Source organism: Chaetodon auriga, chromosome 4 (genome assembly GCF_051107435.1).
Source record: "Chaetodon auriga isolate fChaAug3 chromosome 4, fChaAug3.hap1, whole genome shotgun sequence".
NCBI lineage: Eukaryota > Metazoa > Chordata > Actinopteri > Chaetodontiformes > Chaetodontidae > Chaetodon > Chaetodon auriga.
In genome coordinates, this window is record NC_135077.1 from 26,983,770 (window position 1) to 27,007,356 (window position 23,587).

The following is a 23,587-nucleotide window of genomic DNA, read 5'->3' on the forward strand; positions in this document are numbered from 1 at the left end:
TAACATACCTCTATGCACCCAACAAAAAATTGTATAGAGGTCTAACTTGCAGATTAAGTGAAAATACTTTATGTTTGGATTTGCAGAGCCATACACGCTTAAATCCATTCCCAAATGTTCTAATTATAATAAGAGTATTTGGAAGTGCAGCCATCAACACAAAAGCAACACATTTGAAAAGCTTTATCTGTTTTTCCAATAAGTTTTTGCAGTGCTGATATCTTTACACCCCCCCCCCACCACCACCACCACCACCACCAAACCACAGTCCAGCACTATTACTCAGAGTAAATCTCTCAGAATAGGAACCACAATTATTAAAGAGGGCCAAACGAGTGAACCAGTTCATGCCAGCAGTTGTTGCAGTAGTTTATTCCTGTTTTCTCATCACATGGCTTTTATAAAGCTGTTGCGGTGATTTACAGTAGTTTCAATGCAGGTGTAAAACAAGCAGAGAGCTCAAACGTAATATTTTTCAGATTAATTTCTTTTTAGAACACAGGAAGCTGAGAGAATCCTGAGTCACATTCCAAAAATGTCATCATGCAAAGACACTCATGCTTTTGTATCATTATTATTGTTATTATTATTATTTGTCTGTAGCTGTTTTGAAACATTCAAGGATAACACAGCAACAACTCAAAGTTCTTGAGACCATTTGAAATACAGACATGATATTATCATATGGGTAACGCTGAGGTACTGTATTATATAAAGAGTGTTCTGATTGTCTAAGATTGATAAAACTTAATACATTAATATTCATCAGTCCTCTGGCTGTTGCTCCTGTCCATTTAGCTGTAATGTTCAATAGAAAATGCCCCTGAGTCACTGGACCTCATGATAGTCTCGCTGTGTCTGAGGGACAGCTGGGAGCGGTAAAACCCATTACGTTGGGAATCCAGCGGATTGTCTGACACCTACAATATATGAGAAAAAGAGAGAGGAGTTTTTTTGTTTTTTTTTTTAGTATATCAGCACACTTGTAATTTCTACCACACTTCAGATTATTCAGGAGCTTAAACCCATGCTGCTTTTTCAGCTAATGACCTGATGACATTTTGTTTAAAGCTCCACTAATCACTAATTTATATGAACAATGGATTAAATGAAACATTCTATGAAAGGTGTCTGCAAACCTTCAGAGTATTATCACCCAACTTTGCAACCCCCTCAGGTCTATTTGGCCTTTTAGCACTTAGGAGCAAAAAAAAAAAAAAAAAAATTGTCATACAAAGCTAAACGGAGAGTAAATGTTGCACTGTGTTGGAAATGTTAGGGGAAAAAAAAGATTGAGGCAGATTTAAGCGTAGACAAACCACATATTTGTGATTACTTACAATGTGATTGATGGTGAAGGTTAAATCTAATGAAGTGCGCATTACAGAGAGATCAATTATCTTGTATTTGCCGCATTTGTATTTGAACTGTGTATTTTACCTCTTCAAATTTCTTGGCCTTGTACTGCTCTGCCCCTTTCAGGAAGTTCAGCAGTATGATGTCACACAGCACCGTGCCCTACATAATAGTAATAATAATAACTAATACATTTATCAGTTCTGAGGAAAAAGAAAACCCACAAAACTACATGAAAAATAAAAAAAAGTGAACTTGAGGTCTGGTTTACACTGTCAAGTATATCTAAAAAACTCACCACTCCCACTGATGTGAAGGCTGCCACCATGTTGATGAGTGTAGGGATCATGTTGAACTTTCCTGCCTACAAAGGAAGAACAGTGGTTTATACAGTGGGGGTAGAGTACTGAAGACTTTCACTCAACTGAAAGTACAGTTATGCCCATAAAAATAAAATAAGATAAAAAAAAAAAAAAAAAGTAAAAATGATCATTTCACAAACCTACTCTGTTAAATTGTAGAACTGGAAAAAACAGACCCAAATGCTGAAACTCGGACACGGAGGCAGGAGTATGTAAAAAAAAGGTATAGTTTAATAAATGGTTCAAAAATGTGCAACAGATGAGTCTAGGAGATCCACAAACTGAAGTTGGCGAGTCAACTGAGAGTGAACAGGCTGAGAGAGAGTCCGGTTCCAGAATACACACAACACAGCCTGATGGGTGTATTTCAATACATACAGTTGATTGGTGGAGACAGGCTTGAGTTGGGAGACATGGAGTCCACTGTAAATGGGCCCAAAAACTGGAGAGAGTGGGGTTTTTTTTAGATTTTGTCCTTGGAGCGATATTTTTGGAGGACAGTCAAACTTTCTGACCTGTTTCATAGTTGGGAGCTTCTCTGCAGTATTGGCTACTCACTTATTCTCATCCGCAGATATCAGTAAGGTGGCCCAAGTGCTCTTCTAGATCCATTGGCAATGGTGAAGAGTTATGTGCATATTCAATCCAAGGGGGTTGAGTGGACCAGGAAGTGGGATTCAAGGCTGTGACACACGTTAATGAAGATTTCAGGTCTTGGTTGGCTCTTAGTCTGAGGATGAAAGCCAGAGGAGACAGTGACTGATGCCCCCAGTGCTCAGCAGAACTCCTTCCACCTGTGAGTTGAACTGGGGACCCTTGTTGGGGACAATGTCAGCGTGGATGCCATGGAGATGGAACACATGATGGACTAATTCATCAGCTGTCTCTCTGGCAGAGGGAAGTCTGGGAAAGGCAATGAAGTGTGCTACTTTAGAGAACCAGTCAACAACTGTGAGTATGGCAGTATTACCTTGGTATGGGAGCAATCCATTGACAGGTTACTGTGGCCACCATATATGATGAGGGAACGATGGGCTTGGATTCAAAACCTGGTCTCGTCAGCACTGTGTTGTCAGGAAAGGGTGTTGGGCTTCACATTGCGGAGCCCGGGCGGGGAACACTGCACATGGTGGGAGTTGAGTGTCTTAGTGGAATAGATGTAGGAAAGGTTCTTGTGGTCAATCCAGACCACAAATGCTTTGAGGCCTCCAGCCAGTGGCACCATTCCTCCAACACCCTCTTAACAGCCAAGAGCTCCCAGTCTCTGACATTGTAGTTTTGTTCAGTGGGTGTCAGTTTTTCTTGAATAGAAAGCACAAGGGTGAAGCTTCTGATCTGAACCAGAACAATCGGACAACACTGCTCAATCCCCAGTGTCGGATGCTTCCACTTCTACCACAAACTGAAGGGCTGGATAAGGTCGGACAAGGTCAGGTTGGACAAGGTCTGGTCAAGTCAAGGACACAGGAGCACCCAGTGACATCATACATCAACAAATGTGTTAATGATGTGGTCATCACAAAGATAATAAAATCATTCACCAATAGGAAAGCCTGGATGAATGGCCCTATCCAGGGCCAAAACAGCTGTCTTTCGGTCAGGTGACAAGGAAGCATACAATATCACCAGAGCAAAACTAAAAGCTGGCATTAAGGAGGCAAAATTAAGACATCAACAAAGACTGGAGAGAGATCTCAACAACATCAAAACCAAAGATATGTGGCAAGCAATCCAGAACATCACAGACTGTCAGGATTTGTTTGGATCACCTCCCAGATTCCTTATGTTTCCTATGTTCTACCTCTGTTGTGTCTCTTGTGTGTTTCTCCCCTGTCTCTTTCTATCTATGTGTGTATATCTCTTTGCTGGGTTGGGCATGGTCATTTTCTGCCTCCTGCACACCTGAGGTTCACTGACAGTCAACCCCTGCAGTGTATATACCCAAGCTCTTCACTTCAGTTTTCACCAAATTGTTCACCAATGTGGTATTTTGTCTCAGGTCTTTTCTTTGCTCTGATTTACTAGTCTTGCTTTTTGTCTCCAGTGTGTTTTGATACATGCTCATACTCCTGTGTTTTTCCTCTCTGATGCAGACAACCTCATGTTATTCACTCTCTGGATCTCCTGCCATAAGACAGCCAACTCTCTTAGCCTTGCCTTACCTGTTTGTCCTAAACCTGAAACTCTCCACCGCCCGCCTAGCTCAGCACTTCTGGATATGGATATTTTGAACTCTTGTTTTAATAAATTCTTGTAAACTCTCGTCTGTCCCAGAGAACTGTTTTTGGGTCCTATATTGCCTCAACTATGACATTACAAAAGCAGGAGCCCTTCCATAATGTGTGAGGCCATATTGCCAAATAAACTTAACACATTTTATGCTTGCTCTCCTCAAGAAAGCATCAGCTGTCAAGTCTTTTGCACCTCCAGAAGACCAGCCACTCTCAGTATACACAGCAGAATCCTGCTGAGTATGAATATGAGTAAAGCTGCTGGGCCTGATAACATCAGTGGCCATGCACTAAAAACATATTAATTGGCTAGTTGACGTTATTACTGATATTTTAACATATCACTGCCACAGAAGAGCGTTCCCACCTGCTACAAGACTTCTCTACAACTGTCAAGCTATAACAAGGAAGAGCCACCAGAGACTTGCCTCATCGAAGTGCATGTGGTCACTGTGGCCACTGTGTCCCCTCCTCCTCTGTTGAGTAGGAGGAGGTCTTCAACACCACTTATCCTACACCTACAACACCGTCCTTTTATCACTACAACACTGTCCTTTTATCACTTTAACAACTTCTCACAGATGCCTTATGTGACAACTCTAGTGACTGTTCTTCACACTGCTGGCCACACCGATGCACTTTCAAGGACTGTGATGACAACCTCACAGAGATTAAATACCTGGGACTCTCCACCAGCCAGTTAGAACTGATGAAGCCCCTTGGAAGAGAGGCAAAACATTTCAAACTTCTACAATCAAGTCCAATTGCCCCTCATCAGATGATGATGACCTACATTACTGAGAATTCTCACAGATGTTTCTCACTGCTTCAGTTCTTGTCAATGTGAACTACCAGTGTGCTACAATATTTTAGTACTTGACAAAGAGGACAAAGTTGCTTCCATGTTTAACTGTCAAAATGATCACATACAGATCCATATCCCTGTGTCATTATCTAAAACAGATCTTCTTTTGCAAGAGCACTTTCTTAAAGGTCTTTAAACAAAAACTCTTCAGTTTATTAATTATTTCTGAAATGGGCACATTTAAACCTTGTTATATTGTTTGGGAATGAGCTGCTGATACACAAATTCCTACACACACTAGGTATATACTTACATTTCCATTGACCAGAACATCAAACCTAATGGCATAGGCTTTGACCAGAGTGCGGTATTCCGTCCCATTCTCCATCTTATAGTATTTAGCAAACCTAAATGGACAGACAAATCACACATTTTTTATATTAAAGGAAATTTGGAAGGGTTAGTATGCATCTGGGAAGTCAATATTTTGCATAATAGGAAAAAAAATCATAACCATGAATGATTATTTATACATCACACTTGAAAGCAGAGATAAAAGCAACGTGCAAAGGGTCAAGAAAGCAAATAACCACAACAGTAAAAGCTCTAACAAAAACATTAAATGAACGTGTTGACCATGAGGACGATATAAATTAACTAACCACAAAATGGTGTACCACCTCTTGGATATGATGCAGAATATATCATTGCTAAACTGCTTCATTTTATGGTAAGCCCTTATAGAAAAGAATGTTTTTATGATGTAGAAGTCTTTTATGTTGCAAATAGGTGGCTCAGATACTTGAGTTATGAATCTGTTTGTCATTGTTTGCTTTCATAAACTGCTTTAGAACTGGCCATATGGCAATCATGGAAATCTGGCCAGTGGTTGTGGAGTTGTCTTGTTGAGTTCTCTTGGGAAGTTGGATGGAACAGAGCAGTTCAACAATACAGTTAAATACCTGAAATTGTAGCCTGGTGAGACAGCGTTCTTCTGTGACATGGCATCCAGTCGGGTGAATGAGTATGAGGGGTTACATTTGTCATCTGACTTGTCCAGATCACATATCCAGCCGATCTTTATGCCAATCACTCCTCCCTGACAGAATTTCAAAGTGAGAAAGATACATGAATGAGTATGTTTGTGCTCAACCTAACTAGTTGAGTGCTTTTTCTATCTGTGTTCAATACTTTCTTTCTGCCATTCAACTTTATTCTACATAACTTCTTATAGATTGGAATGTTTTCTTGATTTCTTCATCTGTGTAGTTTTAAGTTAATACAGATATCTGGTCACAATGTGACTATAGCTGCACTAGAATTATGTTTAAAGAAAAACATATTAAATACATACTTTCCTCACTGTACATTTACGTGCACCTACTTTGTAGTGGCTAATATGTTTGGGAGAAATGTTATGCTGCCCATGTTATGATCATAAGTAACAGTTTGTTCATATGCAGGAGACAGTGTGACATTCTTATACCACAGCAAACCAGAGTTTGCATCTTACCCCCAGAAAAGACCCCATTTCCAAAAAACATGAAATGCTGTGTAAAATGGAAATAAAACAGAATATGATCATTTCCCAATCCTGTTTGACATATACTCAATTGGAAACAGTACAAAGACAATATATTTAATGTTTGACCTCATAAACGTCATTGATTTTGGTAAATATCTGCTTATTCTGAATTTGATGTAGCAACATGTTTCAAACAAGTTGGGACAGGAGCAACATGTTCCAAAAACACCTGTTGGGAACATTCCACAGGTAACAGGTGATAGTATCATTATTGGGTATGAAAGGTACATCCTCAAAAGGCTCAGTTGTTCAAAGCAAGGATGGAGCGAGGTTTGCCACATTGTGAAACAAATTTTTGTAAAAAGGATATTGCTGCATCAGTTTGGGAACACTTCCTGAAACCGTCGTTGGAAAGCACTGCATTCTGGTCTTATTAACATAAACAAACAAATAACACTGAAGTTTTATCCTCAGCAGAATCACTGCAATTGCTACGGACACTGAGTAATAGAAGTTTGGACACACTGAATTTTAAAGTTTTTATTTCTGCCTGAATATTTTTTTTTGCAAACAGATGCCTGCAGATGACTGTGGTTGGGACTTATTAGCTGGAAGACACAACAGGACTATAGCAGTAAGCCTTACCTATTCCCATTTCAAATTTGATTACGATATCACAGAAAATTAATAATTTACATGTTCTTCTAAGGGTTTGCCTAGGCACTCTCCCAAAAGGGCCACTCTTACACTCCAAAGGACCCTTGATATCCAGGGGCAGCTGGCTGATAGAGGGCGCTAGGGCACCGCCCCCGCTGTCTCACATCATGTAGAATCACACAGCCCTTCCTTTAATAAAACATTTTTTAAAATGACTTTTACAAGTATATTCTCTGTTTTAAAAAGGCAAAATGAATAATATAGTCTGAAGTGAGTTACTAAAATGTAAAATCTGCACTAAATAGTCAGATTAGAAATGTCCTACGTTGTCTACAGTTAATAGCTGACATATATCCGGCCAGGGGCGCACACATCTTTCCCCATTGACTCCCGTTATAACTTTGACATGCGCAGTTCGTTCCTCTTCAATACAAGAGACACGAGACAGCGGGGCGCAGCCTGACTCTGATCGCTATACACACCACCGGCCATGGGGTGGCAGCAGAGAACGAGCGGTTTGTTCACCCCCCAGCCTGTAATTAAAACCGCCAAGCGAGTGACGTTGAGCGCAGAGTGTCGGAGTAATAACGAAGTATAATGTGAGAGGGACTTTTAAGTTCCAGAAGACGGTGGGTGGCTCTAATGAGCACTGTTGTGTGCCACTTTGTGCCAGCTCAAGTCGCTATAACAGCGAGCAAGAGCTGGTGTTTGGGATCGCCGCCCTCGACTGACATCAAGCCCAGAAACATCACCTGTGCCCTGATCTTTGTCTGACACTGAAATGGACATAAAGTCAACACAGTTAGCACAACAAGTAACAGTAAAGAACATACGAAGCAAACACAAAACTAAAAAATTAGCACGTTGCTAACGTCAGCTAGTCAGCTAACGTCACCAATAAATCACTTATCCTCGTACTGGTGAACGTAACTAGAGATGTAGAGACGAAACCCTTTTTCCCGTTTGCTCTTCGGAGCAGGGGAGTGGGCATCCACGATACGATGAACATCGTTGATGGATATCTTTGACAGATTTTGCAGGCATCTTGTAAAGTTCATTGTGATGACCAGCTGACGTTAGCAACGTATGTTCTTTACTGTTACTTGTTGTGCTAACTGTGTTGACTTTATGTCCATTTCAGTGTCAGACAAAGATCAGGGCACAGGTGATGTTTCTGGGCTTGATGTCAGTCGAGGGCGGCGATCCCAAACACCGGCTCTTGTCTTGGTTGCTGTGTAACTGTTCCATTCAAACAGTGTTGGCACTGCGTTTGCTGCTAAAACCCGTCTACCTTTGGGGGTATTTCGAATTTGGGCATTTTCGAAATGTCGGCTGCATACCTTCGTATGCTGAGTTACCGAAAATCCCGTCCTGCATATTTTCTGCAGCCACTGTGCACGAAGTTCGGTGTCCTTTGGGAAGCAGTGGAAGCTAAGCTCGCTGTTATAGCGACTTGAGCCAGCACAAAGTGGCACACAACAGTGCTCATTAGAGCCACCCACTGTCTTCTGGAACTTAAAAGTCCCTCTCACATTATACTTCGTCTTCTTTCATGGATGTTGATTCATTTTTCATTCCTTGTATTTATTTTAGCGCTGTTTTGACTGGAGAGGGAAGTAAACCGGAAACTGGTTTGCCGATTTCAGGCGGAATCGGAAGTACGTCACGAGGCTTGTGCACAGAGCCTATTAGCAAACGAGATCATTAGCTAATCACAGAGAGAGCCGAAAAAGGAGAAAATGAAGAGAGAAAATTCAGTGAAGTCACTGAAAACAACGCCTTTCGAGAGGAGAATCTGAGAGTGAAGGAGCTCGGACCTGACGGCCGACGTCTTAATTAGACAGCAGTCCGAAGAAAGAGGGAGGAGATATACTCGCTCTTTTTCACGGAGCTGGTATGAGAAGACGTCTTGGCTAACTGGATGCAGTGAGGCAGATGCTTTATTTTGCTTCCCTTGCCTGCTTTTCCAAAACCAAGGGAACTGATCAAGCGTGATCAAGCACTTTTGGCTTAAAGCCTAATGTTTTCAATTATTTTCTTTATACAAAGTGACAATTTTTTATTGCTTTGATAGTCTTAAATTTGAGGATTTGCTGTGTTTTCATTGTCATTTAAGGTTGTTAAAATAAATGTTAGCTAACAGAAGCACTTTTGGCTTTAAGCCTGATGGTTTGATTGTTTTTTTAAACAAAATGTCCAGTGTTTGTTGGTTTCATGTGTATGTATTTGCAGTTTTTTTGAATGCTGCAAAGGACAGTAATAATTTGGGGCTCTAATGAAAGGTGACACATAGAGGTATCCTATCCCACATCCAGATTCACTATCAGTATTACTGTTTTCCATTTTTGATTTATTTAATTTACATACTTTCAGGTTGCTGACATCTCTTACAGATTATTGGCAACATGCCAGTCATAATAGATTCAGGCACATCACAGAGGGAGCACTTCACTAGTGGCTTTGGCACTGCCTGCACTTCAGCCAGTCAGTGGTGCTGTCCCCACTGCCATGCTCTAGGCTGTGATGTGTTCCATGTGAAGCAGGAGATGGTCGGTGTCTGGCAGTGGAGGAAGACCCCACTTCTTCCAGCTGCTTGGCAAGGGTGTCTTTGAACACCTTCTGGTGCATGGGTCTCCTTCCTTTACCTTTTGCAATTTCTTTGTGGAGGACGAAGGCATTCATAATTGCAGTGTCCAAGGAAAAATAAAGAATGTCTTGTACTACTTCCAGGTCTTCTGGAGGACTTTGTAGAAACCTATCAGGGTGTCGGAGAGGTTCACTCCACCCATACACCTGGATGGAGAGAAAAAAACACCACATTGAGCCAAAATGTGAATATATCAAGCACACAAAGAATTACATATCAAAAGAAATAAAACACTGTTGAATATAAAGTACGTACTGATTGTAATCTTTCAAATCCTGATGGAACTGGGATGTCCTTTAACACCGAGTGACCATCTGCAGCTTTGACCCTCTTGTGTGTCATCTGTATGGGCTGTGAGGCTTTCTTTCATGTCTCACCACTGGGCAAAAAGGAGGGAGTCTGTCCTGACTTAATGTATGCAGCCATGGGGAGATTTTGAGTCCAGACTGTAGATCTTTGTTTTTGGGAATCCAATTCTGTTCATGTGGGTGGTTCCACATGCCAAGATCTTCTTCTGAAGGTGGTCATGAAAAAGAGTGGGACTAATGTAAAGGCTGTCCACAAACAATTTGTAGCTAGTGCCCAGCAACCATGTGTGGACAAGCTCCATCATTTTTTTTCCAGTCTCACATGTCAGCAGTTCACACACACACACACACATCTCCCTAACTCCAATAGGTCAGCACACTCACAGAAAACACACAGGGATAAGCAGGATACAAAATTTATATTTATAACTCAAACTAAAACTTATTTATGTTGAAATATACAGTAATATTTAAGTCAAAATATACAGTAATATATAAGTTACATAATAAAAGCTGAGTACATTCCAGTGCCTTTGGTAAGCTGCAGGCACAAAATAGAGGCTGCTATTGCCTCAAGTGAGGTGTCAATAAAAAGGTCAGAGTGTAGCGACCATTTTGATGCTAAGCTATTGTCATTGTACACATGAGAAATTGAGTTACGACAGAGAACACTAGACCCTGCCTGTTTCCGACCACGCCTGTTCTCCTGTTCCCTGGTAAATACCTAAGCCTTTTGTCCCTGACCACGAGTCTTGCTTTTCGCTTCCTGGATTTTGTTTGCCTAAGTGTTTGCTGTTTGTCACACCAAACACTTACAGAGACTCTAAGACTTTGTATTCAGTATGTCCCCAATCTTGGGCTGCCTGTGACTGCTGGATGTTTGATTCCTGCATGATACCAGAGACTGTACTTGTTGCTGTTAATCAGATCCTGCCAAGTTAAGATTAAAAGTTGACATAAGTTTTATCCATGTTGTGGTGGTTCTGCACTCGGGCCCGAAACCCCCTTTGTGACACTATGTTCTGATAGAGAGATTGCTGTGAAGGCAAGCTTTGTGATGAGCAAGCTAATAGCTGAGGAGCTGAAACTTCAGCCAGAAGGAGAATTTGTTAGTGCCGTTGTTAGTGTTGTTGTTGCTGCTGACCTGCTAGTCCAGAAAAAGTAGAATTAACAGTTTGTCTGGAATAATTTAGAGAGATGAAGGAAAACATGACGTGGAAATCATTTGAAGTAAAATTTAAACTGTGGCAAGTGCAACTGGAAAGGGGTAACACTGTGCATTTTTCTATTCTGCAAGAACAAAAGCCTTCTGTGACATCTGAATATGCTGGAGAGTGTCCGAAACTCTTTGGGCATTTGGTGAGCGCATTCATAACATGACAAGTAAACAAAAGCAATTGAACATATTTGCTACGATGTTTAATGTGGAACAAGATGATGTGACTCCGTAGTTCTGAAGACTGACCCAAACCTGGAAGACCAGCTAATAGCCTTTGGGCTAGCTGGTAGTGTGAGCGTCGCTACCATCTGACATCCAACTTCTCTCCAAAGAGAAGCAGTTCCAGTCACCTCAGAGATTAGTGTAATGTATGTAGTCAATAATTAAGTATGGCCAGGGATGCTGCCAAGGGGAGGCCAGGGGGCCAAGACCACCCTGACACAATTGCTGGGCCCCCTCCCTGTGTGTGCTACCCCTATAAAAAAATGTCTGGGTCTGAGTATAGCCCTCGAAGGAAAACAATGCCAGAATGATAATAGACAAACGTGCCCGTCTGTCTGTATCAAATGCAAACTCACTGCAACGTCACTCACTGGAAGTTAGAAGTGACCATGTTTGGATGGGAGGGTGGAGCTTGGGAGGCATTGCAGCAACTCTGTCCTGATTGGATCAAACCGAGAAGCCAAAGACACACTGTGGTAACGACTTGTCAATCGCAAGGGAGCCACACCTAAAAGCATAAACTGTTTATTGTCTTTTACTCTTATTGGAACCATAATAACCACAATAATTAAGGAGAGTCATTTTCTCTGAAGCCTACGTTAAGACCAGAGTTCTTTTTGCAGTCAGGGGTGTCTGTCACTGCTAGCAATTACATAGAATACAGATTTAAGGCACTTCTTCACTATATAAATGAGGGGGCTGTCATTAAAAGTGTGTCATGGGGTCAGCTTATTATATAACGTATTAGTTGATTGAAGTTAGGGTGCATAGATTGACTACACACACCAGTGTGTCAGTCAGGCTCAATATAGGCCAAAGCTAAGAAGACGCTAGCTCAGTATTCTTAGTAATATGTGTCTGTCATTCTTCCAAACTACTCCCCGCTCATGTGGTTTCTGTGAAAATTTAATTTGGTGAGTTTGCTGTTCCTTTCTTTGACGGCACCTGTCTGTCTAGTTTGCAGAAGTTTGCAGTTACTTTAGCAGCAAGTAAAGCTCTCTGTCCATCAGGGAATGGTGTAAATCACAGAGAGCTGAGTCAAGGCATCCAGAGGACATCAGAGGGAAGACCACAAAATATTTTCTCCATAGAATATGGAGTGCTGGTCAGGGATATTGGACGTCGTTTTGTTATGACTCCAGGAGGCTGGCTTAATGGAGATGTGAAGATGAGTATCATCTGCATAGAAATGGGAACTGGTTTTACAACTACAGATTGATATAAGGGGCAAAGAATAGGAGAAAAGAATAGGACTGAGCACAGATCCCAGTGGTACATCATAGCTGACCTTCTTGTTGTCTGATGAACAGCTGTTATGTAAAATGAAGTGAGATCTATCAGATAAATATGATTTCAAGAGAGCAGTGTCAGTGAGACCAATATAACTTTCCAAACAATGTAGTAGAATGTGGTGAACATTTTTATCAAAAGCTGCACTGAGGTTTAGGAGAACGAATACTGAAACTGAGCCAGAGTCTGAACCAAGTAATAAATCATTTACCATTTTTTATAGTTTCTGTGCTGTGGAATTTTCTAAGTTTGGAAGAATGGGAGACTTATGAAAGTTGATGATCATGTCAGGGTCCAGGGTATGTTTCTTTAGGAGTGGTCTGATAACCCCTGTTTTAAAAGATCAACACACAATTCCATTCATGAGAGACTTTTTCATTACTTGTTTAATTGAAAGAAGGTCCTTAAAAAATGTGGAAGGAATAGGGTCAAGTAAAGTTGTAGGTTTGGAGGAGAATGCCAGGTTAGAGACTGTATCAGGGGAGATTATCTCAAAGGGGGAGAGTCTGCAAGACAAAAACTGTTGAGATGCAGTTGCCCTGTCCTGGGTGTCAAGTGATCAATTATAGTGATGAGGAATTTTACGAAATATGTTGCAGTAAGGGAGATGTTACATAAAGTGGCAGTTTACAAGATAGTTTAATGACAGTGTCAAGAAGAAATCTGGCATTATGTATATTATTTTGTATCAGGCCAGAGATATAAGCTGTTGCAGAAGCACAAAGAGCAAATTTACGTTCTCACGGGTTATTTGGCCTTGGAAGCCAAATAGGTTCCTTGTTGTTTGTTTGCTATAGTTTGGTCACTCTCCACCAGTGTTCAAGTGTTCGGCATTTTTGTTTGAGATACCAAATGTCTCAACTGTACCAGGGGAATAATTTTGGTCTAGTTTTTCTAATGGACAGGGTGGTGATTGTATAAACATATCCAATAGTATAAGACACAAGTTGTCAGTGAAATTTTTCGGACATCTAGCTTAGCCAGGTTCCACATACGCCCATAAAAATGAACACTGCAGCATTAATGGGCAAGCTGCCTCCAGCCACTTCCTTTTGTGTCCACCATAGAGACAAAATGTCTCTGAATCTTTTCAATTCAAATTTTGAGCAACAAATGCTCTCTGAAAATACCAGTAACACTTTTGATTAAATCTGGCTTGTACTGCTGCAGAGAAAACTTTTCCTGCTCAATCTCTTAGTGCAGTTTTTCCATCATCAGTAACTTCTCACTCTCTTATTTTTGCTATATTTTGTCATGCTCTAATTGTAATGTAGACATCTCTTTTTGCTGCTCAAATGTTACTAGCGACCAGCCACTTGCAACCACTCCACAGGCATGTTCCCAAGACAACAAAGCTTTCATCCTGTTCAATACACAAAAAAAGGAGCTTTACACCACACTAGAAACAACAATGAAGCTCTGTAGTAAGTTTGATGATTCACAACTTTTTACAACCCCATTCATAAGCCAAATTAATGACCTACCAATTGTGTAACAATCTAGACAAATGGCCCAGCTTGTGAGCCATGACAAAAAACGGGAGGTAGATGATTTTTAACCTGAAAGGTCCATGAGTTTGTGACTTAACATACAACATATATCTGAAAAACATGAATATTAAAGATATGAGCTATGTTAATAGATGTTATCAGAGTGTCAGCAGATGGATGAGTGATTGAGTGATATAAATGTAAATGTATAAATACAGTATCGCCAAATCAATCAATAGGTTTAATGAAGAGGAACCCAGTTTGACTGCAACAAGGGTAACATCATACTTCCAAACCAACAGAAATACTAGGAACTCTAGCTCCAACTTGCCTTACATTTGCAGTGAAGTAATGCAATGAGACAACAGTGAATCTGGTGCCTTCCAGTCATCAGATAAGTGTTACCCATCTCTCAAGTAAATGTCCATCGTTCAGAAAATCCACTGCACAAGGGGATGTGACACAGGAGCGGTGGTTTGCCTTTGGCTCCACTATTGTTCCGATTTCTAAAACCGGAAACCACCTAAATCCGAGGTCTGATTGTACCCACTCCAAGAAACCTGATGGGTCACCTGGATGCTCCCATTAGAAGGGGGTATTATTAGGGTCTTGCAGGATTCCTCCCTCATCTCTAGTGTTTCTGCTGCCAATTCACTCATCAAGTATGCCTGTAGCCTGCAGGATATAGACCCCAGTCCTTCACGTTTTGCCATAGTGGTGCTATGTTTAAATGGCTCTTTTAATTCTCTGTAATTTTCTTTTGCTGTCTTTGAACCAATGGGTTCTGAGATTTGTAGGTGTCCTGTTGTGAAAGGACAATCTGAAGCTTTTCAGTAAGAATGTCCTCACATGTCATCCTGAACATCTGCTGAAGTCCCTCTTGGTCCTCTACCTGTCAATATGGCAAAACAGAACAGTTAATAGATGGCCAATGGCCACAGCAAAAAAGTCACAGGTCAATATCAAGACAGAATAGAGACAATATCAAACACTTCACTGAATTGCTGTTACAGCATCACATTATTCACCACTGTGCTGATAGGAGTATGGACATTGTTTCATTACCACACTGTAAGTAACTGCTAGATTTGCAGTAGCAATAATGTTTGTGAGTATAATCTGTACATTTGATTGATTTACTGTAGTTATATTTTTGTCAAGCAAAAATAACTGAACGGACATGTAACATGAAACTAGCTTATCTATGTCAAATTTCAATGAAGAGCATCTTTACTTAACATAAATTTAGTTTCATTTTACAAAGTTCACTCACCTCCAATTCCTTCCGTTGGCTGCCATGTCCATCCAGGATCTCAAACTCTGCTCTTTGGGCTCTCCCCTTTTTTTGCCTTCTGAGTGCAAATTGCACAGCATAGTGTGAGCTGCTCGTTGCCATGCTTGTTTGTTTTGGTACAGGAACACGCGACAGCTGCTGTTGTTGCGGGATTTGTAAGGTGGCCTTTCACCAGAGCTCCAGTGGATATTGACCAGTTGTTCAGTGTTTTGTTTGGTGTATTTACTCAGTCTTAAGTTTGATGCTGCCTCAAAACTATCAAAGACTAAAAATCTGTGCTAGTTTGTGGAAACATGGTTAGTCTTTATTGGTTTCAGCAACTCCTCACGTTTGTATGGAACTCCAGACTTTGAGCCTTTGATGTGCAACTCAAGCAAGAGTTAAATCACAAAAGTGACAACTTGGAGATTAACTTTAAATTACAAAAATTACGACTAAAGACTTAGAGAGACTTAAGTCACAAAAGACAGGACTTGAGACATGAAACAGACTTAAGTCACAAAAAGGGATGAGACTTGACTACTTGTGTCAAGTTCTACCGAGATAAAACAATAACAAATAAGACAACCAGAAGGAATCTACATACGTTGCAGAGTTATTTGGTCTATGCACAGTAATGGTTAAATTTTAATTATGTAAAAAACACTTGACGCAGCTTGAAAATGTCCAAATGCTATGTCATTGTAATGGTCACAACTGAGACACCGGAAAAACATTTGCTGTGACTTGTGAATTTTCATATAAAGATATGACTTGGACTTGCCCGCAGAACCTGAGAATGTCTTATAACTTACCTTGTCTGCCAGTTTAGTGAAGTTCTGCTGTGCGTAGCGGACCACATCTCCCACTCTAAAGATGGGACAGTAGGTGTTGTTGATCATGTCAAAGTTACATCTTTTGATGTAATCGCTGGTGATGGTAGAAAGGAAGTTCCCTCTGCACACACAATCATATCATCATATCAACATACCAGACTATCAGTGTTATCATCATCATCATCATCATCATCATCATCATCATCATCATCATCATATTGAAATCAGAATTGTCATACTTGGTGTAGTTGAAGGTTGGGAAGCGGATGCTATTCTTAATGAAAATGGTGAAATTCTCTACTTCCTTCATTGGCGTACTGAGAGAAGGGAAAGGAAGAACATAGAGAGAAAAGACAGACATACAAACAGAATTGTGTTTAAAGTAATTTATCTTCCTCACAAAAGCCAGCACACAATTTTCTCTTTTATCACAATATGGAAATGATAAGATTTATACCAAATTTCCTTCACTGTTGGAAATCTCAGGCAGCTCAAAAACTGGACAATTAAAACCAAAACTGTCTGTCTGGATAGATGTTACTAGAGGTTAGCAACCCCTTAAACTGTGTACTGCTGCGACATGTCTGAACTGAACTGGATATCATGACTATCAGCGTAGCCCTGTTCTCTCTCAATGTTCCAAGTCAATATTCTTCATTAGCAGAACAGAAGACAACAGTGATAGCTAAGCCTTGTAAAAAGCTCTCTATCACATGCACAGTATTGTCTTACGTCTTGATGGTGTCGATCTCAGCAGGACACCATCCTTTTATCTCACACATCTTGATGGTGGCATTGAAAGGAACACATTTGCCTGTGAGAATTCCTGAACCAGAAAAGAAAAGCCTTCATAACAACCGAAACAGCAAGAATACATTTTAGGCTTGAAAATTAATATAAGTTCTAGTGCCTTAAGTCAACAAATTTGCATTGGTTTAAAACAGAATTAATGAAAAATTTGATTCCATCAAAAACTGTTAAATGGAAATTAAAAGAGAAAGAGACAGGGGATCTCACCATAACTTCCTGGCTTGTTGAGGTGCCTTGTGCAGTCACTGTCCTGCGTACAAGTATACTTCTTCTCACTCTGGGTAACACACAATAACACAAGCTGAAACTAAAAAAAACGTTTATTCCTAGAAAATTATGCAGGGTGAGAGGCACCTTGATAAAAACTCAGCAGGTATTAATCAGTTTCTGAAGAAACATTTTTTTCCACTTTACACTTGGAAATGATCTGATTTACTAACTTCTGCACAGAATGTTTTGTTTGTACTAGTGATGTTGCGAACAGTGAACAATCGGAGTCGACTCCTGCCTGGGAGCCAGGGCAGGAGCCGCTTTGGGGTTTTTTTTTTTCCTGTCCAAGTCATGTGTGGTGGCTTCTGTGTGTTCGCACTGAGCAGGAGGGGGAAGGCCGGGGGTTACAGACACAGCACGCACACACACATACACACACACACACACACACACACACACACACACACACACACACACACACAGTGAGCTGCTACAGAGACAAAACGGAAAAGTGAAGGTGGAAAGGTCAGAAAATGAGTGACCACAGGAAATACAGTATGATTTGGATGCATTTCAATGACATCTATAACACAAAGGCAGAGTGTGATTCTCTAAGCTTCTCTATGCTGTATCACTATAAATTGTTAAAAGTTTCTAAATCTTATACATGCAATCAGAGATTGGATCTTTTTGTCAAATTGAGATTGAGAGGTATTTTTCTACTTTAAAATTTATTTTTTTATAGCACTCACACACAGTATGTTTTGTACATTAGTAATTCATTTTACACATAATTTTACGTTATTGTTGAGCCCAAAGAGCCAGAATTCCCATCACTAGTTTGTACAGCCCCTGGTGTTTTGGAGAATTCTGCAACAGATACTTCTACACTCATGGCTTATGTGCCATCTATAGCGACCCATGCCAAAGCATCTCATACAAATATAATCAAAGCTATAGTCAGCGAGGCAAGAGGGGTCCTGGTATGGTATTTTTTGGATCTTAGTATGGTATGATTCTTTTATGTGCCTTTATGTGTTGTTCTCATAGACTCCTATCAGCAGCATTGGGCAACGAATACACTGCTGGGCTTCTTGTATTGTGGTTGGGACAAATTCTACAAAAACATTGGTGAGGAAAGAGCCTTCTTGGTGACACCAAAGGTCCTGCAGATTGTTGGTAGCATGATCTGATTCTTTCGTTGGTACAATGCTTTGCATGATAACATGTAAACAATTCATATCCTGTTATCCTGTTATATCCACATATTTAAATATATTTTATTTGAATTATTAAGAATTTATAAGATCTTTATGATAAGTAAAGAGTAATGTGAGACTGGTAGCACTATTAACAATAACTGTCACAATCCATCAGCTCATTACCTGCTGGCACTTTCCTTCTCATCTGCTCACCTGCTCAGCCTGCGCTCTTCACCTCTCTGTTCCCTCCTCTTTACCTCTGTCTTGTGTCTCTGACTACGTCTCTTACCTTGCCCCTTTTGGATTCAGTATTCAGTGGAAATGTTGTTTGGTTCACCAAACATTTCCTTAAGATGTCATTCACCTCGAATGGAGCATCAAGTCTGACTCCAAGAAACTTCTGGGTTCAGGTAGCATTGCTCTTTGGTCCTAAACCAACCTGCTACAGTACAGTCTGGCCAGTCAAGGACCCATGCTCCACATCTCCTCAGAACTGTTTTGTAAGAATTGTCCTTCATGTTACGATTTGATAATCAATTAAAATTTAAATAGGACCCAAGGGGCAGACACAAAGCACGGAAACGAAGGGAGCTGTTAAAACCCAAAAACGGTTTATTAACAAGAACAAAAAAGTCCTAATACAATAGTTCAAACGAGAACAAACAAAAAACAAAATCTCCAAAACACAAAAACAGCCCTGGAACTGGAAGGAAAACACACACACAACACACAACACAGAAAAACACAACAAAATAATAACCACGCACTGCTTAATACTCCAGGCAGGCTGCAGCTGCTCAGGAGCAGGGGCTAGCAGTGCCAGCCTTCCAAACCAAGGCTTGCCAGAGCGACTGGAATGGGGCCACTCTCTGAGACCACTTCCTGCGTGGGTTGGCAAACTATATCAAAGATGAACTGGTGTCCTACGATCTGCCGTCCTTCCTTGATGGCATCGTTGAGCTGGTCACCAGGGTGAATATTTGCTTTTAGGCCCGTCAGCAGGAGACACATCCATGGACGCCGGTTCGCCAGCTTGCAGCTCATCCTCAGGGAGGGCCCACGGTTGTCACGCCTTCCACCCTGACTCTGCCCCAGCAGGAAGGACTGGGGCCCATGCAGCTCAGCCACACTGGGCTGACTCTGGAGGAGGCCGCAATGAAGACCATGCCCATCCTGCCTTCTTCCTGTCTCATAGCCTCCGTCACCTGGAGGATCGAGGAGAGGGAGATGTCTGTCACAGAGGGCAAGCCCAGGCCCGGCGCCTGTCCCCAGAACTGTTTGTTCATCACTCAGAAACTGCGTTCTGACATCCTCCGGTAGGGGCACTCTTCCAAGTTTACCTCTCACCCTGGAATTCAGCGGACCCACAACGTCCTTCACTGACGGTTCTGGTGGCCTTCCTTGGATGAGGACATCAAAGGGTTCATCAAAACATGTTTCATGTGCAGTCAGCACGAGCCCTTTCACCATTCTCTCCCATGGAAGCACGGCCATTCCAATGGTGGTGGACCATGTCAGCAAAATGGCTCACTTTGTGCCTCTCCCTGGGCTCACATCCGCCAAGGAAACTGCTGAACTTGTTCTGTATGACGTCTTCCGTCTCCATGGTCTCCCAGTAGACAGGATGTCAGACAGGAGGCCCCATTTCTCATCTGTATTCTGGAGGGAGTTCTGCAGCCTGCTGGGGGCCACAGTCAACTTAACGTTCGGGTTCCAGCCCCAGTCCAATGGGCAGACTGAGCAGATGAACCAGGAGACAGAAAGAACGCTTCGTTGCCTGGCTTCTCAGAATCCATCCTCCTGGTCACGGCAGATCTTATGGGTAGAGTACACTCACAACATCTGAACCAGCTGCGCCAAGAGTCATTAGTCCCACAGCATTGAGCTTGAGTCTCCCCCGCTCCATAAGGGTCCACCCAACATTCCACATTTCCTGGGTCAAGCCTGTGAGCCTCCACCTCCTTGTGTCATCGATACCGCTGGGGCCATGGTCTTCAGTATCTGCTTGACTCTGAGGGTTATGGGCTGAAGGAGAGGTCGTGGGTCCCTACTCATCCCATCCTTGATCATAGACTCACCACCCGCTTCCACCAACAACAGCCATATCAGCCCACCTGAACTCCTGCAGCCTCAAGAGGGAGACGTAGGAGAACTGGGGAGGTGCAGCCACCTGACAAAGAGGAACCATCTTCAGACAGGGACAAATGCAGCGCTGACATAAACTAGCCTGTTACAGTACAATGTGGCCAGTCATGGACCCGCGCTCCACATCTCCTAAGAGCCACTTCAAAATAATTGTCTTCCAGTGAAATGAGGGCACGATAGCAGTCACAGTGGTGACAGTCAGGCAGGCCGCAGCTGCTCAGGAGCAAGGGCTAGCAGCAATAGCCTTCTGGACAAAGGCTTGTCAGAGCGACTGGAATGCTGCCGCTCTCCAAGACACCTACCTGCAGGTAGTACTGCTCTTGTGTCCTAAACCAGCCCATTACAAATAACAGTAACTGTGAAGGGACAGTGTTTGACAGAATGCAATGCAAAATTTATAGGTGGCATTAATTTGTGCAAGTCAATGGAAAAATGCAACACAAGTGAGTAGCTTCCTTACTCTTTCTGAATGTACCTCAAAGAAACAGTAGCTGTAACCGTAGTACAAGTATTACTCATTTTGAGCCACTAATAATGGTAGTAGCATCACAGTAATGTGATAGTCACTGACCTCAGGACAGTACCCTTGGACTTGGTTTTCTGTTGTGATCATTTTGGTGATAATGCAGAAGACTGAAGCTCCCTGCGGACAACAAATATATAGCACATCACCATCTTTGTGTCCTACTGTCAACCATCTATTTGTCCATCCATTCATCTATCCATCCATACCTGCGTAGGAGTGACATAGTCTGCAACATCCATGACCTTGTCATTGTAGGTTCCAAAACCTTTGACCTTGGTCATCACCGACGATTCAATAGCTGTGTCTCTCACCTGGTAGGCCTTCTCGTAGACAAATACCCACCTGAAAAACACACACACACACACACACACACACACACACACACACACACACAAATAAATAAATAAAGAAATAACACTAAAGATTACATTGATTTATTAGCTGTTGCTCATTTTTTGTCTGACTTCTTACTGTTGTCACCTGCTGTGGACTGAATGACCACTAACTTGAAGATGGTAAAGATAAGCAGCACCTAATTAGTTTTGGTGATTTTGTTAAAGCGATGATGTGTCATTTTTGTGCAGGTCAGCTGCCAGCTGACCTGCAAATCTTCAGTTACGGGACTCATAGTTGGAATTAGTGTCCCTGCTATGAGACTAACAACACCTAAACTACATAAGGAAGTTATTAGTGGGGTATGGATGGAAGGGATATAAATCATAGTGATCATTGCTCTCCACATGCTCTTCCATTACTGTAAGATGAAACTCCAGCATAGCTGCTAATCAGATTAGTAACTCATGAACAACAAATACAAAAGTAGAGGAAGGCACACCATGTAATAAATGCCTATGCTGTTACCTAGAAATATTTTTGCAAGGTAAAAAGGTAAGAGTAATATAATAGGTCAGCTTTGTACAGAGGAATGTGCTCTAATTTAATTTTGTACATTTGATTTTTTTTTTTTTTTAGTTAATCCTGTTGATTGTATGTATACAGAAGACTATTTTTTTATTTCAGTTTTTTACTTACATAGAAAGTCTACATCATCAGTCTGTGTGCTGCTGTGACATCATAAATTGATAAAACCACAAGTGGAATCTAACCATTGTTAAATTTTATTTATTTGTGTGTGTGTGTGTGTGTGTGTGTGTGTGTGTGTGTGTGTGTGTAATTGTACATATGTGTGTAATGGTGGGTACAGTACAGTCCAGTGAGAGACTCAAAAAAATGTAATTTATATAACTATTAAGAAGAAAAGAAGAAAATTGCATTTGCACATGCTAATCTGATCTTTTGTTAAATGAACCCTACTGTAATTTGAATACATAACATAATTAACCCCTGTAAAACACTAATCATAATTCTGATTAAATAGAAATAGTAATAAAATTAAATTTACAAACCATGACTACAATTACAATTTAAATCAAACAACAAACAAATAATGCTAAACTACTAAATAACAACTTTGTTTTTAAGACTTAATGAAATAAGATTATGTGAGGGCGGAGGAGAAGATCAAAGACAAGAATTACCCACCTATAGTCACAACACTTTAAGCTCATTGTTAGTGATAAATGACTAAGTTTAATATTTGAACATGAATGCTTTGAATTATTTTGGCCACATCATATTTGAATATGATGATAATATTGTAATAGTGATGTGATGTAATAAGACCTATGATACAATACTTTACAGTAATAAAAATGATAACATAATATGCACTTTACGCAAATTTTATTTTAAACTTGTCCTATCATGTTATCATCACCATTATATTATTTGTAATGTAGTCAATCATTCATCACAAATTTCGCCTATGGGTGATTAATAAAGTGTTATCTTATCTTAAACGTCAATCAATCAGGGTCTGTGCAGTATAATAATAATAATAATAATAATAATAATAATAATAATCAATGCCGAATCCATTTTATTAAACATAAATGTTTTTATTTCTTTATTACGAGCAGCTGCTATGGGTGCATTCAACCAGACTAATGTAAATACTGCATTATCCTAAAAATGTACAGAAATACTCACCCAATGAAATAAGTGATGATGAGGAGTTGGACGACACGGTTGATGATGCCGATTGTCCAGCTCTTTACAACCACTGACTTGGTGGTTTCATAGGTGAAGAAGTCTGTTATACAAGACCACATCCTAGCAGTATGCGATGTATGTCTCTGCATACAATATGGCTTTTAAAACTATAAAACAAACTACAGAAATATTAAGAAAATAAAATGGATTCTAGACATCAAGGCTGAAACTGAGTCCAAATGAGGCAGCTCTTGTGTGAGCCTACAGTAATTACAGATATTGGTCCCCAAATGTGGATGAAATCTTCGCTATGCGTTTGTGTTGAATAATGTTAATAGCAAAAAAGTCTATATATCAGGTCCAGCACATCGCGGTATCCAGAAATTCATGAGATCTTCTTCTTCATAGAAATCTTTAAGCT

At 40.8% G+C, this 23,587-nt stretch overlaps 2 protein-coding genes across 2 annotated transcripts in view; both read right to left on the reverse strand.

Annotated features, from left to right (window-relative positions):
* Positions 1–794: 794 nt before the first annotated feature.
* On the reverse strand, positions 795–23,285 carry p2rx3b (purinergic receptor P2X, ligand-gated ion channel, 3b). The gene is made up of 12 exons (XM_076727645.1): positions 23,164–23,285; positions 21,321–21,456; positions 21,160–21,231; positions 17,239–17,308; positions 16,954–17,047; positions 16,461–16,538; positions 16,201–16,342; positions 5,717–5,853; positions 5,068–5,161; positions 1,655–1,720; positions 1,441–1,518; positions 795–920 (listed from the first exon to the last, which is right to left on the reverse strand). Exons 1-12 carry the CDS (start codon positions 23,283–23,285, stop codon positions 795–797), a joined length of 1,215 nt encoding a protein of 404 aa, XP_076583760.1.
* LOC143319756 (uncharacterized) overlaps positions 11,419–23,587 on the reverse strand; it is a 210,441-nt gene continuing 198,272 nt past the window's right edge. The window contains exon 21 of the mRNA XM_076728950.1: positions 11,419–11,432. The gene's annotated coding sequence lies outside the window, so the exon portion shown is untranslated. The remainder of the gene's footprint in view (positions 11,433–23,587) is intronic.